The 19,135-nt window shown below is 34.1% G+C and overlaps 3 protein-coding genes across 5 annotated transcripts; 2 read left to right on the top strand and 1 right to left on the bottom strand.

Moving 5' to 3' along the window:
- The first annotated feature begins 125 nt into the window (after window positions 1–125).
- LOC106711637 (folylpolyglutamate synthase, mitochondrial) lies at window positions 126–6,396 on the top strand. 2 transcript variants are annotated; one of them, XM_014504005.2, is made up of 8 exons: window positions 126–592; window positions 857–937; window positions 1,177–1,284; window positions 1,555–1,734; window positions 1,982–2,118; window positions 2,467–2,647; window positions 2,801–3,192; window positions 6,005–6,396. In XM_014504005.2, the coding sequence occupies exons 1-8, from the start codon at window positions 560–562 to the stop codon at window positions 6,381–6,383; spliced, it is 1,491 nt and encodes a 496-aa protein (XP_014359491.2). In that variant the 5' UTR covers window positions 126–559; the 3' UTR covers window positions 6,384–6,396. The 2 variants fall into 2 exon arrangements, with proteins under 2 accessions (XP_014359491.2, XP_014359490.2); XM_014504004.2 differs by having other exon boundaries at window positions 127–640.
- LOC106711616 (putative RNA polymerase II subunit B1 CTD phosphatase RPAP2) lies at window positions 3,877–5,800 on the bottom strand. Its single transcript, XM_014503979.2, has one exon. It carries the CDS (start codon window positions 5,709–5,711, stop codon window positions 3,912–3,914), a length of 1,800 nt encoding a protein of 599 aa, XP_014359465.2. The 5' UTR covers window positions 5,712–5,800; the 3' UTR covers window positions 3,877–3,911.
- A 763-nt stretch (window positions 6,397–7,159) lies between the features above and the next one.
- Window positions 7,160–18,836, top strand: LOC106711621. Of its 2 annotated transcripts, XM_045686173.1 has the most exons (8): window positions 7,160–7,394; window positions 9,954–10,115; window positions 10,400–10,485; window positions 15,013–15,063; window positions 15,547–15,630; window positions 16,000–16,127; window positions 16,538–16,633; window positions 18,086–18,836. In XM_045686173.1, the coding sequence occupies exons 2-8, from the start codon at window positions 9,978–9,980 to the stop codon at window positions 18,592–18,594; spliced, it is 1,092 nt and encodes a 363-aa protein (XP_045542129.1). In that variant the 5' UTR covers window positions 7,160–7,394; window positions 9,954–9,977; the 3' UTR covers window positions 18,595–18,836. The 2 variants fall into 2 exon arrangements, with proteins under 2 accessions (XP_045542129.1, XP_045542130.1); XM_045686174.1 differs by lacking the exon at window positions 15,013–15,063 and having other exon boundaries at window positions 7,161–7,394.
- The last annotated feature ends 299 nt before the right edge of the window (window positions 18,837–19,135 follow it).

Below are 19,135 nucleotides of genomic sequence, written 5' to 3' on the forward strand. Positions count from 1 at the left end.
ATGGAGGAGTAGTACATACTGTGCCGACCCTCCATAGGGATAAGGGCAGGTTGATGATGAGTAATTTTGTATAACATAAAGACACTTTTCCTTAGTTCCTTAATTTCCAAGACCTACCTTATGGGTACACACTTATAAAAGGCAAGTATTCGGCAGTGGAGATGCACACCTATGAAAAAATTAATGGTCTACTAGGACCAAGTATATTCTTTATCTGCGATGGTTTAACTGATGTTTTTAAACTTTCAAAAACAGCTGATTGTCAAACAATTTTTTAGGTTATGTTTTGGTTATTTTATTTTGTATACAGAAACAGATATTGTACTAATATTATAAGCAATTATTACTGGATATATTCGGTACACTACTGCTCTATTCATGGGATCAGAGGGCAAATCGAGTGATAATAGATGATGTGTGCTTCATATTCATATAGTTATAGTATGATGAGGATAACATGATTTCGCTTGGTCGCGTCGACATGCTTCAAGGTCATTTTTTTGCTACAATTGCGAACAAGAACGATTACTACACCATCTAAATCGAATGTAGTACGCTGATGTCTTTTATCGGCTCACGGCGTTATTTACTTGTGAGTAGAGTTTTAGTCAGGATGTCTTCCAGTAAATTTTCTTACGAGGTTAGTTGTATATCAAAGTTTATTACAGCGACTAATAATCACAAGGTTACCTAAGTTTATTTCTAAATTAATTTTTAACCACACTTCCTTCTTTAAAAAATATCTTCTTGGTGAAAGATCATTAAACTATTCGTTGAATTCAAAACATTATTTTATTCGTATAAAATGCGTTAAATGTGAAATAATTTATAGAAAATAATATTTTCTATATTTTAGGAGGCTGTTAAGAAGTTAAATTTACTTCAATCAAATAAATCAGCTATAGAACAAATAAGAAAAGATATAAAATTAGGCCAAGTAAGTAAAACTTAACAAAATTTATTCTTTAAGAGATGGTTAATTTTTAAATGAAATTAGTTTTGGCCAGTTATTAATTTTTCATTTATTCTTTAGGATACAATATTCCTTAAATTTCAATATATATTGCCTTGCACACAATCTTTATTTGACATCTATTAACTAAAACAAAGTTTTTATTCCAATATGTTTGCGCTAAAAAACACCTAGCAAATGTCATTTATTTTTAATTCTTCCAGAAATGTACAAACCTAGAAGATATGGAAAATTACTTGCACCGGACTGGTGTCAATTTATCCATGTTAGATGAGCTCTCTGTGATACATGTTGCTGGCACCAAAGGGAAGGTAACATATTAATTTATCTTGTAGTGAACTAAAGTTAATTTATCTCTATACTAGGAAGTGTTTTATACAACAACACAATTGACGCCCATAACCCAGAGGGGTAGGCAGAGACCACAGACCTCAGATTTGGTGTGGACCTGACACATCTCTCTATCTTCTTATGTTCTCGAAAAACTTAAAAAAAATGCCTTGGCATTTGGTGTGTTAAATCCATTTTCTGTATAAATATGTAACAAACATATACAGATATTAAGCAATTGATATGTTCAGGGTTCAACAAGTGCAATGTGTGAATCAGTGCTTCGTCATCATGGCTACAGGACTGGCTTCTACTCTTCCCCGCATTTGGTTGCTGTGCGTGAACGAATCCGTCTTAATGGCTGCATAGTTGAAAAGGAAACCTTCTCGAAACACTTCCGTGATGTCTACGATCGTTTGCATGCTACACAGGTAATATGTTTATCAAATTTTTGCAGTAATGTTTACCATAAGTTAAAAATGCCCTCTACCATTTTAACATGTTTAATGGTTCTAAGATTTTTTACATGAAATTGAACTTGCCATGTGAGTCAATGACACTAAATTTATCATGCTGCTTATTTTTTTTACTAACTTCAAAATTTAGATTCAGGATTAAGTCTTGTTAAATAACCATTATGTGTGATATTGCTGTTATTTACCAATTACTTTGTTATAGAGTTTCGAAGGTGACATGCCCAAGTACTTTGCATTCCTTACTGTGCTAGCATACAACATGTTTCTGAAAGAGAAGGTGGATGTGGCCATTGTGGAAGTTGGCATTGGTGGTGTTGTGGACTATACTAATGTACTGAGGTAATATTAATTATTTCAGTAATATTTACAGATATGACATCACTACTGTGATTTTTATTGATTTGTCATGATCTGAAATAAATTGCATGACATAGCAAATATTAGAATATTTTTATGTATTGACTAAGAAGCGGAGTGACCTCGTCTTGCAGAATTTAAAATAGTCTATATAATATCTGCATGCATCAGCTACCTTCCAGTTAAAATCGGTCCAGCCGTTCCGGAGAATACCTGGAACAAATGCGTCTTTGCAGACAAAGAGACAAAAGTTAAAAAATACATTTAAAATTTTAATTAAGGAATTTATGAAATTCAAGCATTGTATGTAATAAAATGCAACTTTTAAAGGAAAGTCCCAGTGGTTGGTATAACAGCTTTGGGCCTTGACCACACGTCAATCTTAGGCACAACTCTCCCAGAGATCGCAGAGGCGAAGGCCGGTATTATGAAAACAGGGTGTGATGCATACACTGTGCAACAACCAACAGATGCAATGGAAGTCCTAGAGAAAGTTGCCAGTAATGTTAAGGTATAAATATTGTTTTATTTTTTAGTTATCCCAAGAAAAAAAATAGATATTTAGCTTAACTTCAATGTAATATTGAGTTGTTACTAAAGCTAGGCAATAAGTACTCATTTTACACAGCTTAAAAAAAAAAATTAAAAACAAATTTTGTTTCAGTGTTCATTGCACATAGTTCCAGATTATAAATCATACACATTTGAAAATGGTCTCAAACTAAAACTGCCAGTAGAAATAGAAGCATATCGTATGAATGCATCTCTTGCTATACAACTGGCACATGCTTGGATGCGTAAAAATAAAACGCATTCATTAAATAATATTACAAATGTAACAAATGGTGCTATATATGAAAAAGTATATAAAGGAAATGGCATTGAAAATAATGTAATTACAAAACTACCAAATAAAACAATAAAAGGTTTATCAGCGTGTAAATGGCCCGGGAGATACCAAGTGATTGAAACAGAGTACTCCACTTTTTATCTAGATGGCGCTCATACTAAAGAATCAATGGAAATATGCGCAAACTGGTTTGAAGACAATAACAAGTAAGAAGCTTCTGGTTTTTATTTTTAACTAGCTGTCGCCCGCGATTCTGTCCGTGCGGGATTAAAAACAAATGTAATAAGTATGTGTATGACTATGTTCTAAATCTATGCCAAATTTCATCAAGAACCTTTGAGCCGTTCTGGAGATACCTTCCAACAAAAACCCATCCATCAATCTAAGCATTCTCATTTATAATATTAGTTGAGGATTATTAAAGTAAAAAGATAAGTTTTTTAACTATTTTTAATTTATTTAAAATTTGTAAAAACACAAATTAGTTATGAATAGTATCACAATACAGAATTAAAAATAGTTCAAATGAATTGTTGTTACGAATACAACAATTATTTGTTCTTCTGTTACTTTAATTACATAAAACTTACAAGTATATATTTTGTAAATACATACACTTGACCGCACTTAATAACTACTAAAAACAAACCAGTCTACTATACTGTAATCAGTTAAATTATAAATAACTAGCTATCTCCCGCGACTCTGTCCGCGCGGAATGACAAAAAAACTTATTAAGCAGACTATGTTCTACATGTATGCCAAATTTCATCGAGATCTGTTGAGCCATTCTGGAGACACCTTCAAACATCCATCCATCCATCTAAACATTCGCATTTATAATATTAGTATGATGTAATGATGGTTTCTTATTTCATGTTTTAACATAAAATATCTATCCATCTATAAGTCAATGACGCACAACTTATTCTATAGTAAGTTGAGTGTCATTTACATCTAAAAGTCTATCAACATCTGTTAACCATGATATCAAACGGTCTAAATATCCACCATCCTGTTTATAACTGAGTAACAATAACTGCATATGTTGGAACGCAGTTGGCTGCTCTAGTAAGTAATTAAGTCTATGGTCTTTGAGAGATAGCAACTTTATAAAAATTATAGCGATGAGATTCCATTGGATTGGCTTGAATGTGATGTTATTTGCTTTCAACTTGAATGTATTTACAAGTAATCGTATATCTGAACTAATGGTTAGTGCTGACAAGCTTAAAGAACGAAGTATATCAGGAAGTACTTTGTTTATATGCTGACATACGATTTTTCTTCGTAAAGCATTTTGTGCATTCTTATCAACCAGTGGTAGTTGTGTTATTGAACTATCTTCTTCTGTAGAATTTATTTGAGAAACTTCTGGAATGCTTTCAGTGGAGGCAGGAATCTCCAATTCTCCGGAGAAATAAGCCTTAACTTTCAATTGCATTTTTTTACTTTCTTCTTGTAATATTGAATAATCCGGCAAAGGTTTTGTCTCTCGTTGCAGTGTTTGAGCATCGAATTTTCTGTCTTCGAGTTCCAACATATTTAGTTTCCTACATAACGCTTGATATTGATCATAAGTGTTCGAATTGTAGAATATACTCTGTGCGTAATTGTTTAAATATTCTTTGATACATTCTCCTTTGTCTGCCACCATTTCTCTTACTCTCTCCTCACCAAATAAAAAGATCATGCTGTCCACAGTAAGCCATTCGGATAAACATTTTTCTACATCAATTGTTAGTTTAGTTACTGATGGTTGCTTTCTTTGTTGTTGCTTTTTGATTGCTTTATTTTTAATTTCACTCGGTGGATTTACTATTATAGGATCTAATTTTCTTTCTGGCTTTTCAACAATTTCACCAACAATACTTAAAGGATTTACTTTTTGTGGTTTGGGTTTTTCAGTTAAATCATTTTTATGCTTACTTATTATTAAATCATTATTTTGGCCAGAGATATTTGCATCTATGTTTTGTTCCCTGTTTTTATCCAGGGTTTCATTTTCAATAGTAACTTTATTCCCTCTATCATTATAACTATTTTCTTTCAGTTTATTATCACTTGCAACAGCATCTGTGCAGTTTAGTTCACCTTCCTTGTTGGGGAAGTGGTCAGAGTTAGTATGTTCATCGTTGTTGTCCATTTCGTTCAGGCTGGCATGAGTGAAATCATTTATTGATATAAATGTTTGTCTTTCTGGTTCGACTTTTACACGTTCGACTTGTCCAAGGTCTACTTCCAGTCCCAAACTGCCCACAGTGTCCAATGGCAAAAGGTGGAATTGTGGCATTTCTTCATATTCTCTAAACCACAAGGGACTTGTTAGCATCTGTTTCTTTATATGCATTGCAGATTTAAAACAGCTGTTGCTACAAAAACTTTTCCGAGCTGTTATATCGTACACTTTGTTTGTTTTTATTGATATTTTATACTTCTGTTTAGGAATCTCCTTTTCAAGTAAAGGCCTATGACACAAAGGATATCCACAAAGATGTGTGATGCACCTCTCTTCTATCACATCCTCGAAGTGACATTGGTTTATTTCTGGTAAACATTGCAAGAAATAAGTTGTCGTAATATCTTTCTCGAGTAAACTTTCAACAATTTTTTGAGCTCTAGCATTACATTCTCGTTTCTTTATTATTGCCTCGCGTATTTGCTCTTTGGTCATTTCCTCGATTTTAGTCGGTTTTTTCTTCTGTTTAACCTTAATTTCGTCCATTATTTGTAGTTTACTATATTTTTCACAACAAATGTATGAGCTCAATAACCTCAATTTGTCTTTGTCAAAATATTAAACGTCAACGTCAAAAGAATAACTGCCACTGAAAAATTACCCATAGATTTTTTTTTAATTTATTATGGCATTGATATCGTATCCGTGTCCTTTAGTCTAATCGATCCCATTGATTACTTTATAGTGTGTACCTATTTAATTTAATTTCTGATGATTTAGATATTTTATCAAAATTATTAAACATGTACATACTTAAGTGAAATAATTTTTTGTTACAGATATCAAGACAAAAGTTTAATTTTTAGTGCAACTGGTGATAGAGATGCTGAGGTATTACTAACACCTTTGAAATTTATAAATTTTAAGTCCGTATATTTTGTTATTCCGACAGCATTTAAGGAAATAAGTCATAAGAATGACAATTTTTCTACCATGGAATATAGAGATTTAATTGCAAGATGTCAGAAAAATGAAGCAACCTGGAATCGGCTTCAAGAAAATGACAAATGTAGTAAAGTCACTGTTTTAGAATGTGTTTCAGACGCTTTGTCTTGTATAAAACAAAACGGTGACAGCAAATCTGTTTTGATCACTGGCTCTTTACATTTAGTGGGAGCTGCACTATCTATAATTGATCCTAATTTAAGTGAAAATTAATTATAAAAAACTGACCGAATTTAATAAAATGTTATTTATACCTTGATTTTTCTTTTAATATGTTCTAAATTTTAGTCATATTAGGTATGACTATTAAAGTATTATTTCAACTGATATCTCTGGGATTACAGACCAAATCGTACTAAGATAAACAATCATTTAATATCACGAACGTCTTTTGCGTGGATGATTATATATACATGTATGTAAGAATTAGCGGTACTTTTAAAATGTGATGAGTTATTGCGATTATAAGAATTTTTTCGATTTTCTATCAGATATGGTCATAATTTATACATATAAGAAGTTGGTCTGTCTGTCTGTAATATATAAAAAAAAATTATATTTCCTGAACGTGATGTATTTGCTTTACCTATAACGAAAAACCTATTTTAAACTTTTTTTTGTATGTCCCTTCGCAAGCGTCGTTTGTTCCCGGTGAACCCTGAGACGGCTGGGCCGATTATGACAGGAATTTCACTGGAAGATAGCTGATATGTACCGGAATATTGTAGCTTTACTTTATTTCCTTTTTAATTCTGCAGTTACCGTCGCGGGCGACAGGTAGTGGCCTGTAGAGTTCACAAAATAGGGTAAAACAGTGAATGCAGCTGACAACACTAATTTTAATTGTCAGACTGTCATATGTTTTAGGCAAATTTTAATTTAGTTCTGTCAAGGCTGTCATAGTTATTCACAGTGATTTAGCTCTGTTTTACATTTTCGATTTCTTTTTCCATTAAAAAAAATTAGTGCCTTCACAAATAATTTAAATCTGTACAAATATTAAGACTCTATATTTATTACATTTGCTATAGTGTTGGGTAATGATAATGACTTACAGTGTCTGCGTTTTTCACTTTTTATCGAATATTATCAGTAGGGCATAGTATTTGAGGTTTATTTACTACATGTATTTATTTATTGATAACGATGCTTCCATTGGATTCCAATTTATCTAGTGACTAGGAAATAAATTTACAGAAAAAATGATTTAAATAGTGGTTAAAGGTAAGTGATTTATTTTTTATTCATTTTTGTATATCACAACATATGTTTCCTGCAAAAAAATTTATTTTGAATAATCAATATCAATAACCAGTTAATCGTTGTCTATATTTAAATTGTAACTCTTATATTTTATTAATATATTAACATTCTTTAAACCTTTAGGTAAGCTTGTTGAAGTATGGCAGGTTAGGTAAGTATAAGGTATGATAGTATAATATTTTCACAGTTAGAAGCTTGAAATTTATTTTTAGGCTGATAATTTGATGTAAATAAATATAACTTTTAACATTTGTAAAAGTGTTACCCTTAATGATACAAAATAACAACAGGTAATAGGGGTGAAAGTTTATATGGGAGTAGATAAGGTTTATGTGAATGGTTTAAAAGTTTAATATATTTTGATATAAAACTTTATAATTAGCCTAAGTCATTATAAATGTTTTTTTTTAGAGTACAATTCTTTTCTGGTTTCTCAAGTATACACAACTAAATTAATAAAAAAAATATGAATTTTTAAATTTTAACATTAATTTACTGTTTAGAACATTAATTTCATATAATAAGGCTGAAAATTTCTCATAACAACCTACATACATGTTATAGAGTCCCTATTTACACAACTTGCTATGTACATTGTGGTCCAAACTTAATACCGGCTCGCAAATTTCATGAGATGTTGCAAACAAGACAATTTTACATGTCGATTGGGGGTTGAAAATGGATGCGAGACAGATCACATTCTTGTCAGCACTTTCTTCAACTACAGTGGGACCACCTGGTACAGAGTGTTAATTTTTTTTTGACAATAGACATTGAGCTGCGATTTGCGAAGTACTTCTACTCTTGCATTTACGTCTCGCTACACCTAAAATAGTGTTCTTCACAGCGAATCGTACGATGTTCCGAACCGCCTACATGATTTTAAAGATACAATACCTATCCGCGCAGACATGCGAATGCTGATCTCGAGCCAACATAAAGTTTGAATCGTGTAATACTAGTGTCCAATAATAAAGCTTACACTAGTGTTCTTTGTATTTTATTTGCAATGCAACTACGTAGTTTGCATGTCCGATTCGTAAATTATGGCGACAATGCAGAGTGGAAGGTCGGTCAGTGACTTATAGTCCGTCTCCTTATTTTATTCGCGGCTTCACGGGGTAGAAATAATTGGATACCGTTCGATTAGTTGATTGACTCTAGGGAACGGAATTAACTCAATTGCCAATTATAAAAAACATCACCTCATTACGTGTTGTTGATTACTTTTCGATCGACTTTCTGTCTGACGACTTTCTTATTTATGGATCCGCGAAACGAAGTATAGTTAGCAAAAAATAGTTTTAACTCCCTGCTGTTTCCTCATACATTATGAAAAACAGTTTCTGATGCCATGGAAATACATTCTATTCAACGACCATCAAAAAGACATGTAATTTTTCGGTGGGAAAGGTATGTTGTTAAAGTTAAGGTTGCAGTTTTTGGAAAAAATTATTATTCGACTACGCACAAAATTTATTTTAAGTGCTTTTTTCCTTACAAAAATGACGTAACAACGAATGGATTATTAAAAAAAAAACGCTTGAGTAAGCGAACGTTTTGTTTTATAAGAAATAGATGAGATAATTTGTTTATTTTTAATAGTCATTCATATGTGCTTCTTTGAATAAGTAAATCATATTATTGTAAACACGCGGGAAACAATAGTTCAGTTGTTATTTGTTTGTAATAGATTGTGTGGTATAATTGAATCATAACTTGACTCTTATCAATTGGAGAGTTATCGCAACGCAGCGTTGAAAGACCGATGCTCTGTTTTGATTGCTCGTATATGTTCTGCAAATGTATTATTATAAACTACGGACTCGTTTACTAAACTAACCATTTAACAATATAGATCAAAGCTATAGAATCTGTAGATTTTACTATTAAGTGATATTAAAGCTTTCTAAACGAACGATTTTGACATAAAAACTAAAAAAAAAATGTGTGGAAGAAGTGAATATTGTGGCGAGTAATCATTGTAATTTCTGCTATTCCTTAAAGCTAACAGGCGCGTGTGCTTTTTGTTTATTGTTTACAAGCACTTGTGCTATCGTTTGCAGAAAAGTTCCAAACGAAATGCACGACCTCAATATAGATTTTTGTCTTATCAAGTCACCTTTTTCTATCTAAACGTATTTTTTTTTTTAAAAAAACTTTCACTTTTTAGTATACGAAACAAATTTAAACTTTTCATCAAAACCTGTTCGGAATAAAAATTACTATACGAAATAGCTTATTTACGGCAGTTGAAATGCATTAATTTGCGTGGGTGGTTAAGTATCACTATAACATATTAACCGGGGGTAATTGTTATCTGTGTTTTATACAGAGATTTTGGTCTTTGAAACCAACAGGTAGTGCTGCAAAAACTGATATCTAATGCTCCGCTCCAAAAATTCGCTGTCGCATACTATCGAGTTTTGATAACTTTCACCTCATACAAAAAAATTATAAAGTTTAATTCCTTGTTACGTGTTGCTTGTTCTAATGCCGAATTCTGCATATCCTGTACAGGATATCTGATGACAACTCGGCGCCATGATGCACATGTGGATGTGGTTCGGGTACGACCTGGGCGAGTTCCTCTTCCCCGGTTTGGAGGTCAGCTCGCGCTGGGCCTTCGCCCTCACCTGGATCGTGCTGTTCTTCGTCGCCTTTCTCTTTGAAGGTTCCAAGGTAGTACATTTTACCATTGGCTACTTTTACGTCATTTAACAAAACGTCAAGGGTATGCATTTAATTTGTTAAACATCAATAAATATAAACGTTCTGAAGTGGAATTACAAGAGTACTTAGCCAAATATAACAAGGATTAACTCTCGTCTTTCAATTAGAATCAGCGAAAGAGTCAAGTTAAATATTCATGTTGAATTTTACATCAACTGGTGCAAACCGTTGATCAATAATGCTATTGTTTTCCATAATTTGGCAAAGGAATTTTATATGTTTTTTGTATGCAGGTGTACCTCGCGAAGGTACAGCGTGAAGGTCATAAGAAGCTCTATCCCTACAGATCAGATGAGAGGAGGAACTTGTTATGTGATCGGTAAGTACTTTGTATAGATGTTACCGACAGATCGCGAATGCTGACCATTAGTAGTTTGTCAATGCATACTACATACTTATTTTAATGTTCAGACTTTCAGACTCCAGTATGTTAATGAAGAATTTAACCTTGCCATAAACTTTAGATTTTAATTCATCAAAGATTAGTCATGAAAATGGAGACCATATGTAACTAAGATCGCTTTTAAAATATAAAATTGGAGGTGTTTAATTCAATTTATAATATTCACTGTTTAAAGCCTCATCAGTTGATTTAGTACAAGTGACCATTGTGTCAGTTTTTTCCCAACGCTACGTACTTATAATATTTTATATACGAAGTCATACAAATGATCGTTGTGACACCGTCGGGTTTCATTGTTTACTTAGATGAAATTAGATTATATTCTTCTATATAGTATTTATTTAAATAAAACATTGGCTTTAGTTTCACGTCCGGAAGTTATAAGTAATGTTAATACTTTCTATGTATTACATTGTTACTAATGAAATACGATACGATATATTACAGTGATAGATCCCGCAACAACAATGTTTGTTGGGTGCACGAATTGGTCGGGTCGACCGGTGTAATACCACGCCCACACAGAAGATTGGCGTGAAGTGGAAACAATTCCGCGTTTCGTCTGATGAGTGTGGTACCGGAGGCCTAATTTTAGTCTTATTTCCCTTCCCATCCTTTCTTAATAGAAAAGGATGGGAAGGGGAAGTGGCTGCGGTGGAAGAGGTGACGCACAGGAAGGAGAAATATCCTCTTTCTGTGCGTCCCATTCTCCGTTAATGAAAGGTAGGCAACGCATTTGCGGATGTCTATGGGCAACGGTCGCCTCGCTATTGTGGCGAATCCATGTGGCCGTTTGCTCGTTTGCCACCTTTTGATATAAAAAAAAAAACGAAAACATAATTTGTCGTAAACCGTTTAACTTCTGCGCCTCACAGGTTATCAGTTCAACAGAAAAAGTTATAAGGATCGGAAACATAAAATAAAGTTAATGTCTTAAGTATTATCGAGCAAAATATCGGATCGGAAAAGCGAGGGTCATAAAGTTAACAATTATACTAAAACGTTTAATAGCTTAACGTACTAACGTAAAAAGAACGTGTACTTTTTTATTTATATTACGTATAAATAAAACTAGTAAACGTGCCATTTGACTTCCCTAAAATAGCGAAGTAACCGAAGCCTTTCATTGATGGAAGATGGGACGCGCAGTAGAATTTTTTTCTTTTGCAATGAATGTGGTATTAAAAAAATAAACGACACTATACTTGTTTTTTTAATATTTAGGAAAACATGATTCATATCATTTCTGAATGTTTTATATTTATCGTGATTATCTTGATGTAAGTATTGTCTATTTGTAAAATCTTTACAATGTTAGATTAGATTATCTGCAAGTATCAATCTAGTTATTAAGTACACGGGAAATAATGTATATTCACAAAAACATCAGTTCATTTAGAACAGAAAGCATCATAGATATTTTAGTCGGGTATCGTTTATACAGTCGGATTTATCAGAGGAGGGGAAATATTGTCTTTGGTAAACCTAACGGGTGTTACCATAAAAATCTTAGACGGTGTTTCAAATACATTTTAGCTTAAACACACGTCAACCTTTGACAATTTAAATTTGTTGTGGGAGCGCACTCGCATAAGATAAAACCAAGCGACAATAAACCATGTCCTAGCACAAGCTTCGAGCTTATTTGGAATGGTTACAACAAATGTGTACAAAAATATTATTGTAACTTTTTGATTATATGTGTAAAGTGTAACTGATGTGTAAAATTGTGTGTTAATACAATAAATTATTATTATTATTATAACAATTAATAGTAATTGAAACGTTATTATGCGATGTATATTTATCCGACGTTCTTACGGTGAAGGAAAAACATCGTGATGCAACCTGCACATATCTGTGAAGAAATTCAATGATATGTGTAAAGTCCACCCGCACTTGGCCAGCGTGGTTGACTATGGCCTAGTCACCCCTAACTTGGGGTAGGCTCCGAGCCCCTCGGTGGGGACGTAGAGTGAGCTGATGATGATAATGATTAAACATTATTATGCGTAGGCGAAATGCGATCTTTAGCAATAAATAATGAAGTAAATCGAAAATAATGTGGTGATACATATTTATATTGAAACAATGTCAATCAGCTGACGTCAAGAATATCAATTAGCGGTGGTCAAAGGGTTAAAACACGTGTTTAATTAAACAGTATTTTTTGAAGTAATCTTGATTCTTACTAATATTATAAATGAGAATGTTTGGATGAGTGGATGGATATTTGTTTGAATTTATCTCCGGAACGGCTCAATGGATCTCGATGAAATTTGGCATAAATGTAGAACATAGTCTGCAAGGACATATAGGCTACTTGGTCCTTTTTTTAAATTCCGTGCGAATGAACTCGCGGTCGACAGCTAATACAGAATATGTTTTATAAGACATTGACATTGGAACACACCGAAGCATACACCGAAAACGAACCATGTTTAATTTAATATCAATCTATTATTTTACTAAGTTAAATGTAATGTTCTGTAAATTATTTAATTTTAATTACAATGTTTATATTTTAAATGTGAATAGAACAATGGGAATGTCGTTTGTAATGTCTTTGTACTGTATTGTATACATTCTAATAAACTGGAATTTCCGTCTTTAGATCCGGTATTGAATACGTTTGTAGTAACTTTCATAGTAATATTATAAATGCGAATGTTTAGATGGATGGATGTTTGTTTGAAGGTATCTCCGGAACGGTTCAACGGATCTTGATGAAATTTGGCATAGATGTAGAACATAGTCTGGAATAACACATAGGCTATTTTTTTAATTCCGCGCGGACGGAGTTGCGTACGACAGCTTTTCTGTGTACTTGATAAAAAAATGCCAATGATCGTTCTATTGCTAAAGTGTTGTGGAATGGTCTGTCCTCGGCGGTCTTTCCAAACCGACTACTACTTAGGGTACTTCAAGATGCGAGCGTATCATAATCTCAAAAGCCGGCAATGCATCTGCGATTCCTCTTGTATTCCAGATGTCCATTGGCGGAACACCAAGGTGGGTGTTCCCGCTGCTCGTTTGCCCCCTTCCTTTATAAAAAAAGCAGTTTCACATTTTATCTCTTTTTAATGACTTCCAATCATTCTGTACCGTTAGCAGAATATAGTTTTTCTTTTTTGTGATATTTATAGTGTGATCGGAATCACGGTGCCTTCTATTAGTCAAATAAAAAAAATTAAGTTTGAACATTATGAACAAACAAATATATCATACTAGCTGTGCCCGCGACTTCGTCCGCGTAAAATTCTGTCTTCGGATAGAATTTTTTTAGGCTAATTATTTTACTTAACCGACGTGCTATGATTTGATGTATGGATGTAGAAGAACATAGAGAGAGGTGTGCCAGGACCTTGGCGCGGTCTAAAATATTCCCAAACAAAATTTCATCCCCTATTTTTATTTAGCATCCTTGAAAGTAATATTTTTTCAAACGTTGAATTTCATATTTATTTATATCAAATTAGCAGCCACAAAAATAAGTTTTAAACTTGTAACTGTAAAAATGACGATACTTCCATACAACCACGCCCACTTTCAACCCCTTACAACCCCTTTTTCGGGTTAAAATGTACCCTACGTCTTTCCTTAGGCTCTAGACTAAATATTGGTAAGGGTAACAGCAAAGCATACTAAACAAAACATTCACCAAAACCGAATATATTGACAAACAAAATTTCATCCCCTATTGTTATTTAGCACCCTTGGGGGTAAAATTTTTACAAAAATTTAATTTCATTTTTATCTTTATCAAATTAGCAGCCTTGAAAATAAGTTTCAATCTTCTACCTGTAAAAATGACGATAATTCCATACAAACTTTCACCCCCACTTTAAACCCCTTACAACCCCTTTTTCGCGTTAAAATGTAGCCTATGTCCATCCTCAGGCTCTAGACTATCTGTGTACAAAATTTCATTTAAATCGGTTCAGTAGTTTTTGCGTGAAAGCGAGACAGACAGACAGAGTTACTTTCGCATTTATAATATTAGTAAGGATTAGTAAGGATTTGTAATTTTCAGTATGGACAACCAGGATATAAGGTTAGTCCACACGATTTTTACCGACACTGTTTCGCAAACAGTACATAATAAATGTCTCGATACGAAATTCCAAACAGTTGTTTTTAATAGTATGTTAGGCGGATATAATGATATATTGTAACCGCATAACGCCCATACGAGAGTGACATTGACATAGTTACAATTACGAGCCCGTGAGAAACTGTTATCACAAGTGAATGGCCCAAATCTAAGTGGTACAATTACCCGGTTGGGTTTTTAGTAACATTCGCACAATAGTTTTAAGAGATAGATAAGAGAAAAATAGGTTCTTAGAAATATGATGAAGGTTAAAGACCAAAACAACTATTTCCAGTGTGAATCAACACTTGAATCTGGATATAGTCTGTAATATATGCATTTGTTCCCAGACCCAAGTGTGCGGACCCACTTTTCACGCATCGTCGCGGGTCGACGGTGGCGTATGTTATGTTTTGTTAATTTAAACTTTATCACTATTGTTGTACATTATGTCTATGTATGTTGTGGTAGATTTGATAGCTCAGCATAACTAGTGTAGAAAAAAAAATTAAAGTATATTTAAGTATGTACATATGCGGAGATGTCTCTGTTAAATTACACTTTTACCTTCTTAATTAGTATAAATTCTATGGTATCGTAGATTGTTAACAATGTAATCCTGATTCGCGTCAAAAGGTATCGTGACAGGTGACAAGTTGTAAATATATGCCGTTTTGATGTTGTACATAATAGGTCGTTCGGAAAGTCATTTCGTTTTTTCTCGACTTAGGATTCTTGTATTTTCGACGAAAATGCTGATAAAGGCATTATTACACATAAAATTAAACGTAGAAAATAGAAATAAAAACGAAATAACTTTCCAAACAACCCAATACTTTGTATTGTGTGACGACAAATGCGGTAGGTTATATGTGCCGTTTCAGGGAGCAGGGCGGCGCTATGGAGCCGACGACGAGCCGCAACGCCAGCACAGGTCAGGTCAGCCGCTGGGCCTCGCTGCGAGTTCGGTAAGTTCATGCCGCGAATATATTTTACTGACTGTTGAAAAGAAACTGGTGTGCAATACAATCTAGTATACGTTCTAAGTTATTCATAAATAGTTAATTTTTTAAATAAACCGGTGGGCGTAAGTCTAACTAAATTATGAAAGCTTACTAGCGCCCCCCTGTCAACGTCAAAAAGGTCCTGAAGAAGAAGGTCTATATCTAAGTAGGTTTTATATGTATTCTAACAGAACCAACAGCAGCAGCGCCTCTTTTTTCAGATAACCTTGTTTAACTATAGCAGTGTTGCCAAAGATTTCAGTTATAGACTGTATAATAAATTGACGTCATATTACGTTATTTTTGTTTTATGATTTGTGTGTGTGTTTACAGCGTGGCGGTGACGCTGCAGCAGTCTGTGGTGTTTGTGCTGCACAACACTGTAGGCTACCTGCTCATGCTGGCCGTCATGGTCTACAACGTGCATCTACTTCTCGCTGTCGTCTTCGGCATGATGCTGGGTAACATTTACCTCACTAATGTTGTTGTGTGATTATTTCAATGATGACATCAAAAAACTCATCTGTCTATCTGCAACTATCAAATATACTTTTTACTAAATTACGACGCGAAAGAAAAAAAAAGTTTTTTTTTTTTATATATATATTACAAAGTGGTATACGACAACGACAAGTGGCGACATGTATTCGCCGAAATGGCGAAGCGACCGTTGCCCGTAGACATTCGCAATTGTAGATGCGTTGCCTACCCTCAAATGACGAAGAAGGAGACGCACAAAAAGAGAATATTTAACCTTTCTATGCATCTCCTCCTCCATCAAATCCACCTTCCCTTCCCATCCTTTCCTTATAAGAAAAGGGTGGGAAGGGAAAGAGGACTAAATTTTTTAGCAATTGTTGTTTGTGTTCAGGTTACTTCCTGTTCGGCACTAAGCTGACGCGGCTGCAGATGCAGTGCTTCCGCACCAAGCGCGTCGTCATCTGCACCCCGGAGTGCGACGACACCGGTGAGTAACACACACACGCACACAAATATTATATGTGTTTTAGGTGAAAATGATTGTTGCTATAAAGCTATAGGATTCGACTTAAAGCATCTTCTTACTCTTATCAAAACAGTCCCACTATACTTTTTATAGTCCTTCATATCTGAGTTAACACGTCCAGTGCCATCGCTAGTGGCATGTAAAGTGTTAAAAGTTGTATTGGGTACGAGCAGCAGCGCTCGTTCCTCACAAAAAAGACTAACATTCGGTTTGCGTGGGCAAGAGCGATGCAAGCGGGAGAAGTGCAGCTGGGAGATGTGCGAGGGCAAGCTGTGCAAGGAGCTGGACGCGCTCGAGTTGCGTCACACGTACGCAGCGGTCGCAGTAGAGCCGCGCTCGCACAAGTACCACACAAAACCGGGATACTTACGTCATTTATCATTATTTTATTTTTCATTACCCATATTTTTCTTTATCATTCATTAGCAATATCATTTTTTATTTGTCTGAATCATTATCATACCATTATCCATGTATTGTAAGAGTTGAACTGCTAAACTAGCTTTTAAAGATTATTTCGCTTGTTGATTCTTTGGTTTCTTAGACCAAAATCCCTGTCTAAAACATGTTGTTTTAAAGAGATACTAGCTGTCGCCCTCGACTACCTCGTCTGCGCGTCATTAAAAAATGTAATAATTAGGCTATATGTTCTTCCAGACTATGTTCTTCACTTATGTCAAGTTTCATCAAGATCCGTTAAGCCGTTACATAGACAAACATCCATCCATCTTTCTATCCATTCATCTATCTAAATATTTGCATTTATAATTTTATATATAAGTAAGATGTTTTAAATAGAGATTTCGGTCTCAGAAACCAACTATTAATTAGGTAATTATAGATAGTATTGCCTTTATGTTTGATTTGTGTTTTGTAGGACATTTTTGGTATCACGTCAAGTATGTTTTTATTTTTAGTTCTGATGTATTAAAAAAGGCGAACTTATTTTTAATAATTATGTTAGAAGTAGTTACATATTTTAGTCTATGAAATTCTTACAAATGTTATTTTGTAGGCTGATTTTTACAATGGTACCATTTCAAATCAAATAACTACTTTGTGTAATTTGTGATTGTATTTATTACAAAGCACTGTCTCTTGGACTGTGTTTTAAAAACTACTTTTGGTCATATTTTTTGTTACATTTTGTTTTGAAGTTTGATGTTTTCGTTTTGCAACATTTAACATTTTTTTTTTCCATTTTTCAGCAGCTTTGTTTGTCGAACAACGATACGACGCACCAATAAATTCTTTACCGTCGGTCGAGTAGACGTGCAAGTTGTTAAATGACGGTCTTTTTATTTTCATTTTTTATCGTACTTAGACAATGTTGTTAATGTTCGTAGACATAGCAGAATTTAATAAACAACTAGATATTTTGACTGTACTCTTTAACGTAAACATTTGTTACAGCTGATAACACTACGCCACCTCTGTTAAACACATCAACAGATTCGGAAGCTGATTTCTTCATCTGCCGCACGCGCACCTGCATCCAGCCCTCACATTACTTCCCGGCGACCACTTCCCAAGACTCCTCCAACGAGCTGGCCAACGCGACATGCTACTACGGAGCCAAAAAGTGCCCCTCAAAAGTCGCCAGAGCTAAAAAGATTCACGCGATAGCGCAAACCCACTGCCATCATACAGAGAGCGAAAAAGAAGATAGTCCAAGCGTAGAAGATGTTCAGTTACTGAGAACTGAACGTCAGGGCTGCTGCAAAAAGAAACAGGAGCCGCCTCCAGAAGAGAAGTGCTGCAAGTCTAGTCAGAGCGAGACTGTCCCCGAGATGGGACATTCGTGCTGTCAGAAGACTGAGAGTCAGGAAGGGGAGGTGACGCGTGAGGACAGCCCCCACATCTCCTGCTGTCACGGACACAAGTCCAACACTGACAGTCAGGAACAGATTATGAACCAATAATACACTCCTGCTTTTGACTGATGCAATGAGGCTCAAAATTAGACAATAAAGACGTCTTAGAGATTAAAATTGATAAATAACACATATATTATGCCAAGAAGCCGAAAGTAATGAAATTTTAAAGTAAAATATGTCAGCGCAATGAAATGCGAGACTGCTTCATATATCTAGTCTGAAAAATTAGTTAAAACTCGGCGTATGAAATACAATAAAAAAAAAAACGCCCATCTAACAATGAAAAAACTGGCATTAATTTATATTTGTTTATTTCAGGAAATTATTTATCAAATTCGTGAAGAAAAAAATATTTTTATAGGTATTTTTGTGTGTGTTATTAGAAGTCGGGGATTGAGAACAAAGTTTTAAGTTATATAGAATTAGACATGGACATATCATAAAATGTTGTTTTAGTTTTCTAGTTTATGTTTGTATAGTTTTTTTATTTACTTTGCTCAAAATAAATACGTAAATCAATTCGTTTATGATTCGGTTATATCGGACCCGTTCGAAAAAAAGACATTTTTTATTTGCACCCTGAGAC

Source organism: Papilio machaon, chromosome 3, assembly GCF_912999745.1.
Source record: "Papilio machaon chromosome 3, ilPapMach1.1, whole genome shotgun sequence".
In the NCBI taxonomy this organism is placed as follows: Eukaryota; Metazoa; Arthropoda; class Insecta; order Lepidoptera; family Papilionidae; genus Papilio; species Papilio machaon.